This window comes from Acyrthosiphon pisum, chromosome A2, assembly GCF_005508785.2.
Source record: "Acyrthosiphon pisum isolate AL4f chromosome A2, pea_aphid_22Mar2018_4r6ur, whole genome shotgun sequence".
Lineage (NCBI taxonomy): Eukaryota > Metazoa > Arthropoda > Insecta > Hemiptera > Aphididae > Acyrthosiphon > Acyrthosiphon pisum.
The window spans coordinates 73824908-73843692 of record NC_042495.1 but is presented as its reverse complement, the minus strand read 5'-3'; the positions used below and the strand labels follow the sequence as shown (position 1 = coordinate 73843692).

At 30.8% G+C, this 18785-nt stretch overlaps 1 protein-coding gene across 1 annotated transcript in view; it reads left to right on the top strand.

Moving 5' to 3' along the window:
- LOC100159606 (retinal homeobox protein Rx1) overlaps nt 1-18785 on the top strand; it is a 50839-nt gene that overhangs the window by 18019 nt on the left and 14035 nt on the right. Inside the window, exon 2 of the mRNA XM_001943977.5 lies at nt 4471-4970. Within this exon, the coding sequence (XP_001944012.3) occupies nt 4471-4970 (500 nt within the window). The remainder of the gene's footprint in view (nt 1-4470; nt 4971-18785) is intronic.

The following is an 18785-nucleotide window of genomic DNA, read 5'->3' as shown; positions in this document are numbered from 1 at the left end:
GTAGTGGTGGCGGCGGCGTCGGCGGCGGCAGCGGCACCGCCGGAACGTTAATCTGATTAGTGCAAAAGAATTAAAAAAAAAATTAAAAAACTTTCGTATTTTTTTTATTTTACAACGATTATGTGTAAGTATATACATGATGCTCAAGGCAATAAAAATGTTCGTTTCAGAATCGTTAAGCGCTCTCACGAGCGCAAAGCAAAATATATATATATATAGGTACATTATACATGTATTATATACCTATGCATTATACGCTTGGTTAAGGGCGTTTAAAGTTAAACTTAATATATAGGTATAATATACTGCGAACCTATACATATCATATACTTCTACCCACTGGCACAATAAAGGTAACTGGCGAAACGTTTAATTATACCACGGTGGTGAACCGATGTCGGTCGTTATAATAATTTAATATATATATATAACTGGTAGTATACCTACTAACGTAATTTAAAAAGGAAAACTGGAAAAATGACTGCAGTCTTCCGGTTTAGGTAATAGGTATATTATTGTGAATGTAGGTATACATTTAACAAAAACTAGTGGATTGATTTTTCTTCTAATTCGCCAATCATCGCAAACCGCAGTAATAATTTATGCGTTTCAGTATTGAAAACATACCATCTGTTTAACATGACGTATTTTAATAAACTAGAATAATTAATTGTGATATTATTTCATACAACTGTCGGATAGTGTTGATTAGTGCATGCAGACTGCAGAGTGTAGATAAAGTTGTTATTGTAACACAATTGATTTTTAATTTTATAAACTGTAAATTAATATACAATAATATAATTCATCCATGCATTAATGTAGCATCATATACGTGAGAAATCTGTCTATTCTGAATTCTGATGGCAGATCTACAAGTATAAGTATACCAATGAGTACTGCAATTATTTTTTTGGAAGTTTGTTATATGCTTGGAATTTTTAATGTTTGAACACTTCAAGTTAGTAATAGGTTTTTTTTTTACCAAAGTAATCGAATAAATTCTAATGAATTTTAACCGTACATTGCCTAAGATTTTAAATTAATTTTTTATCTTTCGGGATTTATTTTATACGACTTTAACTATTGTTGGAATCTAAGTCACTGCCCTAAAAAAATTATTATTTCGATATTTTATATAGCTAATAAGAGTGATTCAAAATGTGTTTTATTAAAAAAAAAAATGTTAACTGCAATGTATTAATTAACTACCCGAATTTAAAGAATTTGACGATCTTCACAAATTAATCGTTCATTCGAGTAAATAATGAATAATATTTATTCTAGTCATGCCTTAGGTAATTTCTTTTTATTTACTATCTAACCTGCTACAGCATGGTGTCAATTGACTTATAAAATTACTTATCTTCGAACGCTCGATCTTGTGTTTTTTACATGACTGGTTTTTTCCCTTTTGCCTGTATAACATTTATTTTTTGCCGTATTAAATTATGTTATAATGTTATTATTAAAGATATTATCTGTAATAATAATAGTATATACACTTACCACCTATAATACGGCTATATCGTTTTTATAAACCTCGCTGCACAGCCGCACGATATAATATTATATATACGCAGACAACAGCGAGACTTTGTCGATCTTGTCCATCCAGCTGTTGTATATATTGACTCGTATATAATAATATATACACACATATGAGTACGGTTAACTCGGGTCCTCTGAATACACCCGGTCCGTTCATAAAAATATAATGTTTTCGATTTAATCGTCCGACTATATAGTTCTCGTTCTGTGCGATTAGTGGCGACAGTCAGAAGCCGCTTCCACATTTACGCCCAGCCTATATGCTATCGATTAACTTGTCAAAATCGTCAAAACGAAACTAGAATGTTACTATGCACGACAATGGTGTATATGTATTGAATAGTAATTATATATATTTATAAAAAAAAAAATACAAAGTCATTGGTCCATTTACAAAACACTTTTACTATAACACAAAGATAATATCAAATTATTCTACACACGCATACACGTCACATCATATAATATAATATAATAATATAATATAATCATAATATTATATAGGTATTTTATAATATTAACACCGGTTTGTGCGTTTCGATCAAAATCCTTCTTCTTCTTTCCACCGTTTGATTTATACATTATAATATATTATTATTATTATTATTATTTTAGTTACTATGCGGTGTGTTTCTCAATCGTGATATTATTATTATTATTATTATATGCTACTGCCACCGCCGACTGCGACGTGACGTTCGGTCGTTATCTTCGAGTGCACCTACATAATAATATTATATTTATACGATCGGCGGTAGCGTTTTTTGACGGCCGATTATTATGGTAATATTATTTTTTTATGTTCGTCAGTGTGGGGATAATATTATAACATTATAACATTTGCCTATACCTACCGTGGCTGATAAACATCTGGTTAATGCGATGCGGTCCGAATTAAAAGCTTTCTGAATGAAATCACTTTATGCGTGATGGAATTTTTATTTCGTGGGTGGAGTCCGCGTAAATTAAGTGGTTATTTAAATCTAATAAAACTGTCGATTATTTTATTCTGAGTAGGAGTATAATATTATATTGTGTATACACGTCACGTGACCGCCCATGTTAGATTTTATTAAATTAAAATTGAGGGAAAAAATGCGGTTGAAAACTTGTATTGTTGGGTGTGTTAGGTAATTCAATAAAAGCTCGATTGCTTTGCATTATGTCATATTCTTATGATACATAATATGTTCAAATATACGCACGTTATACGGAGGTAGGTATTTTAATAATATATTTTAATCTGTTCAGATTTAATTGATCATTAATTGAATGCTTTTAAACAGGAAATATATGGTAGAATAATAAAAAAAAACAGTTTGAGTCAATGTGTCTGTTGTACCTACAAGAATACGTTTACTTGCCGGAGGGTTCTTGACTACTTGTATAATGGTATGGTGATGGTCGTACTGAAAAAACACTTAGTTGACAACAACAATCGAAGTCCTATTTTAACCAAAAGAGTAAACACACTATATTTTATTTTGAAGGAAACATAATCGACTTAGGTACCCCTTACAAATGTACAGTTAATTTGTTTAAAAATTATTACTCAACAATTAGGCGACTAAATGTATAAATCGTATACATTAATAATTATCTCATTAGTATGCGCGCATATCCTATAAATGTATAATAAACAAATTCTCATCTTGTTTATTGTTGTTTTATACTTTTATTATTAACTATTAAAAGTCATTTGATGGCTTTTAAAATAAACATAATTATATTTTCTCTAAATACATCAAATCCTCAATTTAAAAAGCGAAATAACAGACACAAAGTGTAGCTGTAATAATTTTATTTCTACTTTTTAATTAAATTCCCTTTTTATTGCGTGTTATAATTATACTATGACATACAGAAGATCATTTTAAAAACGTTGATTATACTTTAATTCATAAAGTAATACTTAGATTTCCATGATTATCTATCTGCAAATTCTTTAATTTAAAATTCACATTTATTTAAATTTATATTACTGTGAAAAATAGAAAACTTTTCACTCTAGTTAAGTACTAGACAGTATTTAAGTATATAATATAATAATGGAGACCAAACGAATAATATAAAGAATGTTTTCTTCAATGTCGAAACAAAAACATTGAACAATTATAACTTATATTTATGTATAATTACTATTAGTTATAACTAGGGCAGAGGACTTGTAGCTCTAAAAAAGCTCTAAATATGCAAGCACTTATGCACTAAAAAACCCTATAATATGCAATTAAAATATGCACTTAAAATTTTGTTTAGCCTTTTTATTTAAATAATAAATACATAATACATTAACATTATTATTTATTTATCCTAATCGAATAAAAGCCCGCATGGTGTACACACGTATCTGTGGTGGTGATGTCGTAGGTATAGTTTACGTTAAAATCGTTATCGCTTCTAAGAAAAATGTGTGCCCGAGCACAGTCAAAAACCATATTAAACGACAAAAATTAAAAATAAATACATTTTTATCCAAACATTTTGACTGTATTGTTTGAAATAAAAATGTCACTGTGAAAAAAATCGATTCAAGTAAAATATGTCTCAAAAAATATAAAATAGCGTATAAAAGTGTAAAACCAAAAAAATGTAAAATATGCATTTATATGCACAATAAAATTTCAAAACTAGCTTTGTGGAAGCATGAAACGTATTTGTTTCGCACTCTGCTATTTTTGTGGCTGTGCAAAAAAAATATGCAAATGCTACAAGTCCTCTGCCCTAGTTATAACTATAATATACACAGATAGGTATATTAATTACTTATGTTAACGAGTTAAAACGTATGTACCGACCAACATACATAATGTTTAATAGGTTCTTGTTGTATAATATCCGTATAAGTAATATGGACTTGTTCGTATGATTATTGATTATACCGAGTAATAAAATTCATTTTGCGCACACTTTTTCTAGGAGAAAACAGCTGCAATTCTAGTGACACCGAGCAAAACCGCCATCAGCCCGTGCCGTCCGACCAACACAATATAATGCGCGGTGGCGGTTGCGGAGGCGTTGGTGGAGGTGGTGGAGTAAATGCCGGAGGAGGTGGTGGTGGCGGTGGAGGTGGTGGAGGAGGAGGAGGAGGAATAGGATGTGGTGGTGGAGGAGGAGGACCTCCACAACAGCGTCGGTCAGCCGACATGGATGACATGAGTGGCGGTGGGTGCGGCGACAGCAGCGACGGTGAACCGGACGATGAGCAACTATCCGGCGGCCGGGCGAGCGCGTCACCCGCGGCCGCGGCCGGTGGCATGTCACCGCCCGACAAGAAAAAGCACCGCCGGAACCGCACCACGTTCACCACCTATCAGCTGCACGAGCTGGAGCGAGCGTTCGAGAAGTCGCACTACCCGGACGTGTACAGCCGCGAAGAACTGGCCATGAAGGTCAACTTGCCGGAAGTCAGGGTCCAGGTGAGTCTTTCCGTGATTTTATTTCGCACATCAACCGTATTGTATTCGCAACCAATGTATAATATTATATCGCATACGTATAGCCCCCGACCCCGGTGCGCCCGTTTGAAATTTTCCTAGGTAGGCTAAGAGGCAATAAGGAATCGCGATCCTAATATCTATAACCTAACCTGTTCTGCAGTAAGATACCTAATATAATATTATATATTATTATCATAAAACTATATTTATACTATACCAACGACCTACACTCTCGATCGGCATATCTAAGTTGCGCAAAGTTAAAAATTACTGCAATTTGTAAATATTATCTTCAGTGTTATTTTTTTCATTAATTTTGGTAGAACATTTGAAAGGATAAAGTTGAAAATGTAGTAAAGTCGTCGTTGTCTGTGTAGTATATAGGTAATATATTGTAGCCTGCCATTAAGGAAATGAGAAAATACATTGTGTTGCCGGAATGATCATCGCATTGTTAGATGCCTAGATCCATCAGTACGAGTTGGAAACATTCTTGAACCATTTGTCACGAGTGTGATACAAAAATACAGCTTGATAGAGTACCTCCGAATAAATTTTATCCACAATTTATCTGTATGACACTATTATTATTATGATTTTTGAATATTGTACACCGTGGTATACATCTTATACGAGTGTATATAGCTGGTATACCGATATAATAATATTATGTTATAATTATTTTAACTACTGAAAAACGATTAATTTGACCAATATATATTATTATTAGTAAATTTTAATTTAACATTTTAACGTGAAGGTGGTGAACGTACATAGTACATATATAAATTACATAATTAATAACAGTTAATCGTTTTATGTTTCACTTCGTTTTACGTTGTGTAAACAATGTATACGTATTAACGAGTAATTAATAAATAATAATTATGATTATTACGTGTCTCCCCTTTATTTTTTTCATAAATTCTTATTGTTATTCCATAATCGTCAATAATATGATTGACTATATAATATGACCATAGACAATAGACTTCTATATTAACTTACTAGTTACTAGTTAGTAGTTACAACTGACAATATTTCATTGTTTTTTATCATTATCTTCGTTATCGAAAAAGTATTAAATACCATTTAATTGAATAGTTTTAATACATCTTGTTATGATACTGTTAGATTACTATTAAACTATTTACATTTCTGTATGTAGCAGTACAATTTACTGACGTTATTCCCTGTAACATTCAATGTTTAACTAAATTAATTATATACAATTGGACGAAATTCTATGAACTTAACTGTTAAACATTTTAATTATTAAACGAATTCTTTGAATTATTTGAACCAAATGAATAATAGAAGAATATTAATTATAATATTTAATAATTTACATACAAAATATATATAAGTACAGTAATATATTGTTAAGTGCATTTTAATGAATCAATAGGGATCCAATTTTCATCATAAAATCAACCTTGATATTTTCAGTCATATATCGTTTGTAGTGTGCAGTGTGCACCCAAACAATACAAATAATACAATTAATAAGATACATTTTACCCAAAAAAATTGTATCCATATAAATTATGTTTTAATCATAATTCATAATTTAATATGGGCATATTTTTATTAATTTAACATTACAATTTGTTTGTAAAATTTAATACAAATGATATTAAAGTAATACAAAAAATAAAATTGTCATACAATTAATAATAAATTAAAGAAATTTAATACTCCAAGTTCTATAAAAAAAATGTTACCGACAATGTTTAAGCTTTTTGAATTATTTAATTTGTGTTAAATTGTCAGATGCGTCATGAATAAGACCAATAGGAATCAAAAGAATTAAGATTACAATTATAAATAATTAATAAAATATAAATCATTATAATTATCAGAATACAAACTACGCTAGCTAACAAATATCAAGTTATACATTTATAGTATTATTTTGATAAGTATATAAGGTATTTTGTAATATTATGTACCATAATTTAAAAATAAATATAATACAGGTATGTACATTGATATTTGGTGGTTTAAAATTCTAATAAATTATTATTAGTAGGTATGTAGGTATCTTTTTTTTTTCTGTTTGAACCGATGCCGCCACGGGAATTGCTTTCGCATTACTTCCGCGGAAATTATTAGTAGGTATCTTTAATATCATAGGTACTTTAATATCATATTACCATGCTAAATAAATGATAAATAAAATACAATATAGCCTTATTTTGAGTTTCTATAGATCGATTACAAATTATTGGTAAACCCATGCTATAATATAATAAATATAATTTTCTTATCATGCGAATTATAAAGAATTATACAAGAAGACCCTTTTAAGTGTTTACCTACCTAACTGTATAAGTAATTACTATTTAGTTATAAGTATTTACTATTTATCTATTCGTTAAAAATGTTGACGTATTGAAAATAAATACTCCGAAAAATATTGTCATTAAAAAAAGTAAAAATTACAAAATTACAAAAACATTGTTTGCAAAGTTATAAAATGATTCAAAAATAATATTTTTAAAAAACTTAAAACTTTTCGAAATAATGAGTACAACCTGTATATTATAAGATTCTCATCATAATAGACAAAAACAAAAAAGTCAATTCTGGACGAAAACATATTATGTATCCAATTGATTTTAATTATTGAATGACAAAATAATTAATAAATTACAGCCAACAAACGAACATTTTATTAAAATGTCACGTTCAAATAATAATTTAGGTTTAAAAGCGCGTGGGCAAGTGTATACTTATTCAATTTTGTTTTATAATTAATATAATTAATAACGTAATAACTATATAATAAGTTATAAACTGTGATTTGAATGAACCATAAAATGTTTCTGATTGCTATCTAAAATCGAATTTCGTTATTTAATTATCTCCGCTTAATTGGTACTGTGATTAAATTATAGTTTGATTAGTTGAATATAGTTAACGTAGATTCAGAAACTCCACCGAGTAGACAAATATATGTTATATGTGTGTGCGTATGTGCAAATATATACGCGTGTGTGGGCGATACCTCCTCAAGAGTCTTTAGTTAAATTATATAATGGATGTGACTATACGTTTGTCATTTAAATGCATCCACAAATAATATTCCTACCCTCTCTATTTACGTCCGTCGTACAAAATAAGTATCATTACCGAGTATTTCGTTCTGATATTTTTACGCTCAAATATATCATTTTTATTTTTATTCGTCATATAATATCTGCATTAGCTAATTTATATAATTGAATAATAAATTAAAAACAGTACCATGCCGGTTCTTGTAGATGAGTGAGAAAGAAATCATTATACAAATAAAAATACGAGCCACTATTACGCGTTCCTCTCGGCGTTAGTGTAATAGTGTAGTGTTTTATATAAAAAAGAAAACCGCGGGCTGCAATATTTATATCTCATAAATTAATTTTAGGACGCAGTTTTAACTAATTCCGTTTTCACTCAAGGAACAACAATAACACTTTTAAACTACAAAGACAAATCTGATTAATGTTATGATGTTTTAATAAAATATGATGACATTATTATAGAAATGTTCAATTAATAATATCGAGATGTATAATGTAATAATCACTGTTTGAATTGAATGCAAATATAATGTTTAATTTTCATCACACTACCAACCGTTTTACTTACTTAATAACAACCAAAATTATAATATGAAAAATGTTTAGATTAAAAATCTTTTTATCAGGATTTTACATTATCCAGATCACACAAAACCTGTGTGTAGAATGTAAATGTATACATATCTAAAGACCCACGCCAAAAAAATATTAAACAGGTGTCCGGATTGCATATTGTGTAAAACATTATAAATATGTTCTAACCTAATGGCTAATAATCGTCTGAAATGGTCAGTAATTAAATAAATCACAATATCAAATTCGTAAATCTTGTGGTTTAATCAGTTTTGGCGATAAATTACAGATTGAGCGATATGTGAACATCATAGCACACAAACGTAAAATGTTGAATTTGACAATAACTATTAACTAAAATAGATTTTCGATTTCACTTAACAACACTACGAGTTAATTCCCAAAGTTTGGCTCAAACAATCCGGAAATTCTTTACAATTCCATAATTGCTTGTAGTAAGTCATCATAAAAAACTAGGGTATCTTATATAGGTACACTATATTAATATCTGCAGTGAAGGTTGAAAATTGTTTTGAAAAACTGTATAATATCACGTGCACCATGGTTGGGTGAGTAAAAGGGATTTCGACTACGGTGATACATGGGCTATATATAGGTATATAGTGTATTATATGTATAGGTATAAGTTAGGTGAGTTAGTTAGGTTAAAGTAGGTAAGTTAGGTTATATATATATATTGTTTTTGAAAAGACCTTTTCTTTCACGGCAATCTTTCAGGTCGCGTATCGTTATTGTCTCTGAGGAGGTGGAAGGGTGGTCATAGAGGGTGCGGGTTTATGGTGATGATGATGATGACGGGGTGGGGAAAATTGCCGTTAATCGTATCATATTTACTCGGCCGCGTCGACGCGTTTGCTCGAGACGGGCGGAGGAAAAAAAACAATCGCATTTTCCGGTACGCCGCACCGTCACCGCCGCCACCGCTACCACACCGTATGTATAATATGTATCCATTATATATCCTGCTGCCCGGCACACTTGACTCGTTTCCCACAAGAATGTTTTCAGTCCGCCGCCGCACTACTATTTGTTACGACGAACATTACATTCGTAGGCAGTTTGTGTGTGTGTGTTATGTACTAAAACTCCACGGTTGTTGTTATTTTTGGTGTAATAAACGTGATATGGCGGCCGTCGAGAGCTGATCGGCAAAAGAAACGAGACAACGTCTCTTTATATAATATATTATTATAATCATTTGCATTAGGATTCATACACACACATATATTATAATTAAGAGTGATATTTTTAGTAAAAAACAAACATTATTCGGGAAATTCATAATTTCGAAAGTATTGATAAAATTGGTCATTTTAAACAACTTTAAAAAAAAATTATATTTTTAGTATTTTTTAAATTATTTACTTTTTAATGGTAACATATATACTTACATTTCTAATTTCAAATTCCCAAGTAAAATATTTTTACGAAATTTGACATTCAAATGAAAAATACGATTATTCCTCTAACAATGTCTTGTTATTTTGTTACGAAATACCTATATTAATCGTAGAGAGTTAAAGCAATTTTCCATTACGTTTATTCTTATAATCTAATCTTCTAATCAGAATGAAATTTTTAAAATACAATTTTATCTAATTTTGAGCTATTTTTTTATGACATAACATATAGTGGGTATAAAATTAAGTAGCTTTTTTTGTTCGAGATAAACTCTGAAACAGCTGAATGTATTTCGATGCGGTTTACACTGTTAGATAGACAATTAAGTATTAACCGAGGGAGGCTTTTTGTATAATTATATAATTTATTGATATAACTTGATCAATGATTAATAAAATGTATATATATATATATCATATAAATTATAAAATATATAATCAATATCAATTGTTACGGAATATGTAATAATATGTTATGATAAAAAATTATAATATAACTACTACTATTAACACTACTACTCAATAACGATGTAGGTTGTAGTTGGCCACACTTCAAAACTTATTATAATACAGCAGGGCGACTTCCCTGTTTTTACATTACCTATATTTCATCATTATTCATAAGCAATTATTATACAATAATCTTACACGATCATTACTCATCAATGAATAGCGTGTGTAAAAATATTAAATTAAAATTAGCTCAATTCGTATATTGCAATATTTTTCTAAAATCTAAATCTTTAATATTATAGTTAATAATTATAACTATTTATAGACTGTAACCGTGAATTAATAATGGTACCTACCTTTTTTTTTTTTTTTTAATTTTTAAGCGTAATACACAATCTGTATCGACTAGACACAATAAGCATATATGATGAGAGTTACAAACATTGACATGGAAATTTGATGAAAGAAGCCACCCATCGATGGCACTTACTATGAGTTTTATTAATTTAAGCTTATCCTAAGAGATCACGACACCACTTACGCTTCAGGCGTCTGGGGGGATTGCCAGGTATGGAGAGAGAAGATAAGTTTTTTATGAGATCATTCGGGTGGTTATTTAGTTTGGAATGGAATCTTTTGTAAAATATTTTGGCTTCGTCGTTAATTGATTTGAGTTTGGTGTTAGTATGAAGGGTGTGATTAGACACATAGGGAGGAGCGTTCATTATTTTTCGGAGAGCGACATTTTGAAATGTTTGTATTTTTAGTATGTTAGACTTTTTAGCGTTTCCCCAGAGTTGGAGTCCGTAAGGTCCATATGGGTCTTAAAAGTGTTTTGTAAATCAGGAGTTTGGTTTTAATGAGAGGGGAGTTATTATTGCTTATCAAGGGTTTGAGGATACGAGAGACGATGATTCAGGTGCTAATCTTTTAATTCTAATGTGATGAGCCCAGGTTAATCTTTGGTCGAGAGTGAGCCCGAGATATTTGACTTTTGGAGAGTAAGGGATAGAAATACCGTAAAGAAAAACTCTAGGACAGGAAGCATGTTTGAGGGCGAAGGTAGTATGGACAGATTTGCTTTGGTTTACTTTAAATCGCCATTTGGTAAACCATTTTTCCATGGAGTTAAGGTGAGTTTGGAGATTACTTGACGCTATGAGTGGATCATTGTTAATAGATATTATTGCTTTATCGTCAGCGTAGTCTGCTACGGATGTATTGGGGGTAGTTGGTTGATCAGAAGCGAATATATTGTACAGAATAGGAGACAAAATGCCCCCTTGGGGAACACCAGCATTGATAACTGCTATGTCAGATAGAGCCGAACCGTAGCGTATTTGAAAATGCCTATCTGTTAGATAGGATTTAATAAGTAAGTATACTTACTATAGTAGATGGGTGGCAGGAATTTCTTAAGTTTATACAAAAGTCCGTCATGCCATACGCGGTCAAATGCTTGTGAGATGTCTAGAAACACGCAATAGCAAAACAGTTTTTTTTCCAGGGCATACGAAATGGAGTCTAAAACTCTGTGTGCTTGATGAATAGTCGAGTGAGAAGCGCGAAAACCAAATTGGGTGTTTGGAAGAATGTTTTTTTCCATAATTATCGGGAGAATTCGTTTCAGAATTAACCGTTCCAGTATTTTGGCGAAAAAAGGGAGAAGACTGATTGGAAGTATTATAGTTAAATAATATTTAACCCCAATATCTAAAATCTATTTGTAAATGTATTATTTACTATAATCTTTATTATATTAGGTACGTTTTAAAAGTGGTACAGGGTGTCAGGGTGTTAAATTAAAGTATTTATTATGTTTATTTGTTTATTATGTCTGATGACTTTTCTATATTTTTGTTTATAATATATACCATTATGCATAGAGTCTCAACTCTCAACACAAATTAAAATTGGTTAATGATTGGATTAGGCACGTAATATGGCTATATTATGTTTTATGAAAGATATATTGTCTTTTGACACTGGAACTATTACAAATTACAATATTATACCATTACAAACGATTATGTCGTGCAAATGGATCTTTTATCTATGTTTTTAATAATTATTTCGAGGAACCCAAAACAATATTGTGTTTATAAACACTATATTATCGCATAATATAGCGAGAGAAATAATTATCATGAAAATTTAAGCTCTTTACATTTCACTCGTGGCACGTTTAAAACCTCCCTTAATATATTCTTACTTCATCACCTCCGGTCGTATACTATAAGTTAATTAAGTTCCCCTTTAAGACCTTCTGCACCACAGGGTGATTTTGAAAGGTCTTTAAACGTGAAACGTGTAAAAACTGTATTGAATATTCGAATGTTTCAGCACATTGCCGTTAAATTCTTCATCGCTACCTACCTATATATAATATATATATACCTATTGCACGAATTAAATCATTATGGTAAATTCACGTATTTATTGAAATCCATGCCAAAAATGGTCAAAAGCTAGCTTGAAAATGCATTTGAAAGTCTGTTTGTTGTTTAATAAATATGTGTATAATAAACGTAGGATGATTTAAAATACTGCCCTCTATAATCGAACGGCGAATATTTTATAACCAGATATTATAGGGATGTTAAATAATTCATAAAAGGAAATCACAATAAACTGAATGAACTTTTTTTTACAAAATTATAATCTTATTTTATAGTCATAAACTCAATAGGTATTTGTTTTGTATATTAAATAAAAAGCAATAAACTCAATAAAAATGTAAAATATTTAAAGATAGATCTACACGTGCGGCATTCTTAAAAAGTGTATATAATATAATATTATAGATATAAAAATAACTGTTATGATTCAATTCATATTATATTATGAATCATGATTGATTTGAATTTCATATAAATATATAATAGATATTATGCACAGAACAAAACTGTATAATTTTTCATAAAATGTATACACTAAACAGTAAACAGATTGAATAAACAAACTGTTAAAATTAAACCATATTTGAATTTTCTTCGTTGTATGAATATACTTGCCTATCTATTATGCTGTATAATATTTTAACAAACCGAATGTATAAAATCGTTCCTAAGTGTTTTAGAATTTAACATACTAGTTACCTAAACCTTTATATATGGTGTTTTGTAGAAAATAAACAATACAATATTTTGTAACAATATAGTCGGAGGACATCTAACAGCTATAAGCAATAAATATTAGGAATATATAATATTTATTTGTATATGTATAAATATTTATTATTATTTGGTAAAAATAAACCTATTTTCGATGTATTTTGGAACTATGTAAGATAGTGGACCGTTTGTTAACTCGATCGCTCAATCCCTATTATACCTATTTTAAATTTGTCAGCCATATTTAATTTATGAAATCAATTTGTTATTACGTTTCGTTCCGTAATTTTGGAAATATAGTCTTAGTCTGTTTAAACCTATTATCATAATGTATTCATCTATATAAATTCAACTGCAACCAAAGCGCATTATAGAATTATTTAAAACCGATCGAGATTAATATATAATATATTTATAATAGTACGTTATAACCGATTAAATAGATTACGGATCTGACCAAATGAGTGCAGTCTGTGAGTGGCGAGTGGTCCTTAATGCAATAATTATACCCCGCATACGACCATGCACTTTGTACCTATATAATAATAATATATACACTGATGATGACGTAACGGAATTCTATTTATTCGCGAAAAGCGATTTACCGATTCCGAGACGACTATAATAATAATAGTTATGCACAGTTATATAGTTATACAAAAGGACAGCAGCAGGAAGTCTACTCCGGACCGTTTTACGCCGAGGTAGGACGCTCCTATACCTATGTATACCTACCCTATAAATTTATATAGACCTCGCGAAATGCCGAGAGATGCGGAAACGGAGCGGCGGCGGCGACGATGCTGAAAATGGCGACTCAAAGCACCCCCCCGATCGACCGCCATTACATTCGCTCCTGCGCCTGCACAGTGCAGTGTACCGCTCTTCTCGCAGCGGTGGGAGCGGTGTATGTCCTGCTCTTTCGCGCGCACCGGAGATGTTCTCCTCTCGCCTATACCCCTTCGCGAGCGTGTGCGCGCACACACACACAAAACGCACGCGCACGCGTAGCCACCCTTACTCGCCGACGCCGCGGGTGGACTTTGCGAAATTTAATGAATTTAACACTCGATTTAGCCATCATTAATCCAAGGTTCATAATTAAGCTCAGTTTATAATGTAGGCGGAACTAACGCGTATACATTCGCAGCCACCGAGTCTCGATCCCGTTCGGTACCGCCGGTGGTTCGAGTAGTTTGGGGCAGAGGTCAGGCAAGAGCGGTGGTCTTGACGGTGGGTAGGTGTACGGAAAAGGGTTTGCACGCGACGGATTGCCGTGAGTAGGGTGGAGGGAATGGAGGAATTGAAACGGCCGATGGTCGATAATTAAGTTTGTCTTAGCGCGTACATACCAATAATAATACACTACATCTGCAGCAGTATATAATAAACATGTCAAATTATACATATTTATGGCACTCGACTAAAGTGCACGCATAATATAATATAATTTGTTTTATATATCATAGAATAATAATAATTTACTTTTTGCAAATATTTACTACCTACGTGATTAATTTGAAATAATTGAATTTAGTCAGAGTTTGTTTGGTATACCGTTCGCTTAGAAAATCGATTTTCAGTGTAGGAATTCTGGAAAACCGTATGAAAAAAACGGGCAATAGGTATCAAGTATGTATACTTGTAATGAATCAAATAATATAGATCCGATTCGTTTATTAAGGGGTTTCGTATAGGCAATTTTAATGACATTTTAAATCCTAAATATAATATATTATATTTAAATACTAATTAAAAATAACTTATAAGTGATGATGGTTCCGTGTCAGTACCATTATTGCATAATAATAACAAGACCGTATAAAAAATCGGTTTTTCGTCGAAAAAACCGAGAAGGCTAAAAAAGTAGTTAAAACAAACCAAATTTTCTCAATCAAACAAATAGAAACTTTGAGTGTGCAATATCGTTTTTATTTTTTTATTATCACTCTTTAAAAAAAAGATAAAGGATGGGTACAATATTATATATTACCTACAATACGTAAAAAATACTATAGTTAAGAACTTATATTGAAATTGCTGTTTAGATAAACAAAATTTTGGTAAATGATAACATACTATCCAAATCATAGGTGGACATAGACACTTCATTTTTTAAGGACCGTCTCGTTTAAAACTTTTAAATATATGAACAGCCCATCTACTAAATTATAACTTGGAATTTTTTTTTTTAGTCTCATATTTGTCTTTGGAAAAGAAAATTTTACCAATAAACCTGAGGCTAACATTTTACTGATAAATTATGATTAAGTAAAAATTATAGTTAATTGGAGTTTTAATACCCCTATGTCCACCCTAATACCAATTATTTCTGTATAGTATTGATCAGTATATCCCATTTGTTTTGATACGTGCGACAAATATATTATTATCTTATTTAACTATAACAATAACTAAAAATAAAATAGTATATAGAAATCTATAAGCAGCGATTTATTTGGAATAGATATTATATAGTATAGTTATACGAAGATTTTTACCTGCACCAGAAACGTATAAAATAAATGTGTGTGTGTCATGTGTTCACAAGGTGTACTGTATGGTCAGGGCCGCTTTAAAGCTTAAATTAGCCGTGCAGTGCAAATAATATACTTATTACTTATATACCTATATTATATAGTTTGTAGTTTGTACAACCATTTGATTGCGTTCGTTTTTAAAACGATATAGTAGTACGCCTAAACAGAGAGAGGAAACGTATAACAACGACATAACCGGAACGCGAACGAAGTGTAGAATGTGATTCAAAAAAATGACCGAAAAGTGTTTGTATGTATCTATTATATTATTTATTTACACAAAATAACAACGATGACAACAACTGCCGTAATATATAAACGAGCATATTATTTGTGTGTATGTGTGTGAGCAGTGAGTAGTATAACTGTCGTCGAGCGCGTTGAATGGGAATCGTTATACGCGGACGTTAAACTCGTACGATAGAGCTGTTGACGACGCGGGGTGCAGGTCGAGGGTCGGTGGGGGTAAGGGGTTTTAGAGCTGGTAGGGAGTTCGGAGACTGAGATGAGGGATGGATATATCCTGGGGGAGGATCCGAATTGCATTTCCCGGGACATGAATGGCAGATTAACAAGCAATTTGCGTTTGTGGGCAACGGGCGGCAGTGGGGGAAAAACAACCTCCGGCGCGCACACAGACGCCCCGCAGGGACCCGAGTGAAAACTGTGGAACAGCACCCCTTCCGCGTTCGATCTACCCCCTCTCAAACACACACACAAACCCGTCTGTCCACCCACCCCTTCCGAGACACACACCCCAGCCCACGGTTTGTTGAGACTTGAGGCACACACGCTGGATCATAGTATTATATTATATACCTGGTAACTACTGAATTTCGTGTACTTTTTTTACATCCCGTCCCTATCATCTCTATCACTTCCCCACACAGCATTACCACTGTCTATACGTTTGCGTATATATACATTTTTATATAGATATAATACATATATGTATAAAATATTATATATCGTTAGTCGTTAACGTTACATGTTAATTTGATTTTGCGTATGTTATAATTGCCTTTGTTCGTAGGTCGCCGCAGTTGTTGTATATATTAATTATGTGTATGGTAATTGTTGTAATAGTGTTATGACCATTTTTTTATATAGGTATAGGTAAATTTTCAGAAATTCGTTTATCGACTATAAACAGTCAAATGGAGGATTTATTGACCCTTTTTGACTGGCAATTGGCATAAATTGAATTTACATTTTACTCCGTTATTATAACATGTAACGAGTATATTTATAGGCATACCAATACAACCGTATATTTATACAGTATATAGTGTTATTAAATTCTATTAGTTTTCGGTCAACACAATTTATCGACAATATAGTATATACCCAAACATATGCAATGTGATTTTAATGAAATGTTCATTTCTCCGAAGGAATGACAATTATTATTAATTAGAAATAATTTATCAATTCAACTGAACATACTACTATTTGTTGTATTACAATATCGAATAAAATTTAATTTTTAAATACTATATACAACAATATACGTCATGAATAGTACAATAAATCCCTGATATACGACTTATAAACTTTTTTTAAATATAATTAATTTAAACATAAGAAATCTAAGAATTTATTAATATGGTTTATTTAATTATGTATATTGTACAGATAATTATGATAAGCTAAGCGATAATAATCAAATGGTCGGCCATCCATCACATTAGTGATTACTAGTTTATAGTAATTTTATCTTATAGATAGACGATATTGCGTGATTTTAAACAGAAGCAATAAATATTAAATTGTACTTCAAAGAAATACTGAATAGTGAATTATACTAATAATAATTACCCATTTTTTTATTATCGACAAATCTTTGTCCTGGAATAGTTTAATAGTGGGTTGTTAAAAACCAAAATGCAATCAAAATGACAAGGATCGAATCGTTAGACAATCTTTTACAGCTCGAATTTTAGATTCTGAGTGGAGCGAAATTTGATTTTACAATGATGTGTTTTTTTTTCTGATTGTCATCAACATTTTAAGTAGTAAAAATGTTCAGATTTTTGATGTTAGTATCTTTTTTGATAGAAAAGTGAATCTAGTTCATACTTTTGAAAGGTCAAAATAGAAAATTCCCAGAAGTTTTAGAAGGCATCAGGAAAAAACAAAAATAAGCGGTAATTTTTACGCAAAACCAATTGTTGGTGTAACTAAAAACTAATAAGTAATAACCGTAGACGTTTGAAATTTTCACCAAATATTTATATTAGCATTTTCCATATGTATTATAATAACATTTTCGAAATATTGTAAGTCTTTTTTAACTTATTATAACTTTAAGAAATTTTTTTGATTTTGTAAATTTTTATTAACTCTATTGTTGATAAAAACCTTTTTACTTAGTAAAAAAAATAGAAAATTAAATGCAAGTTTCCTTATAAGTTTATTTATAGAAGTTCAAAAATATTAAAGATACATATGCACGGTTATTTTTTATATGCATTTAAAGTTCAAATTGACAAATTTTCATCAAAATTGTGAAATGTACAAATTATTTTTCAGTTATAAACTCATAAAAGTTTTTATAGCTAACATAAGAAGTTTTAATAGAAGATTTCCAACCAGTTTTTTTACCTCTATCAAAAAAAAGTTCACCGGA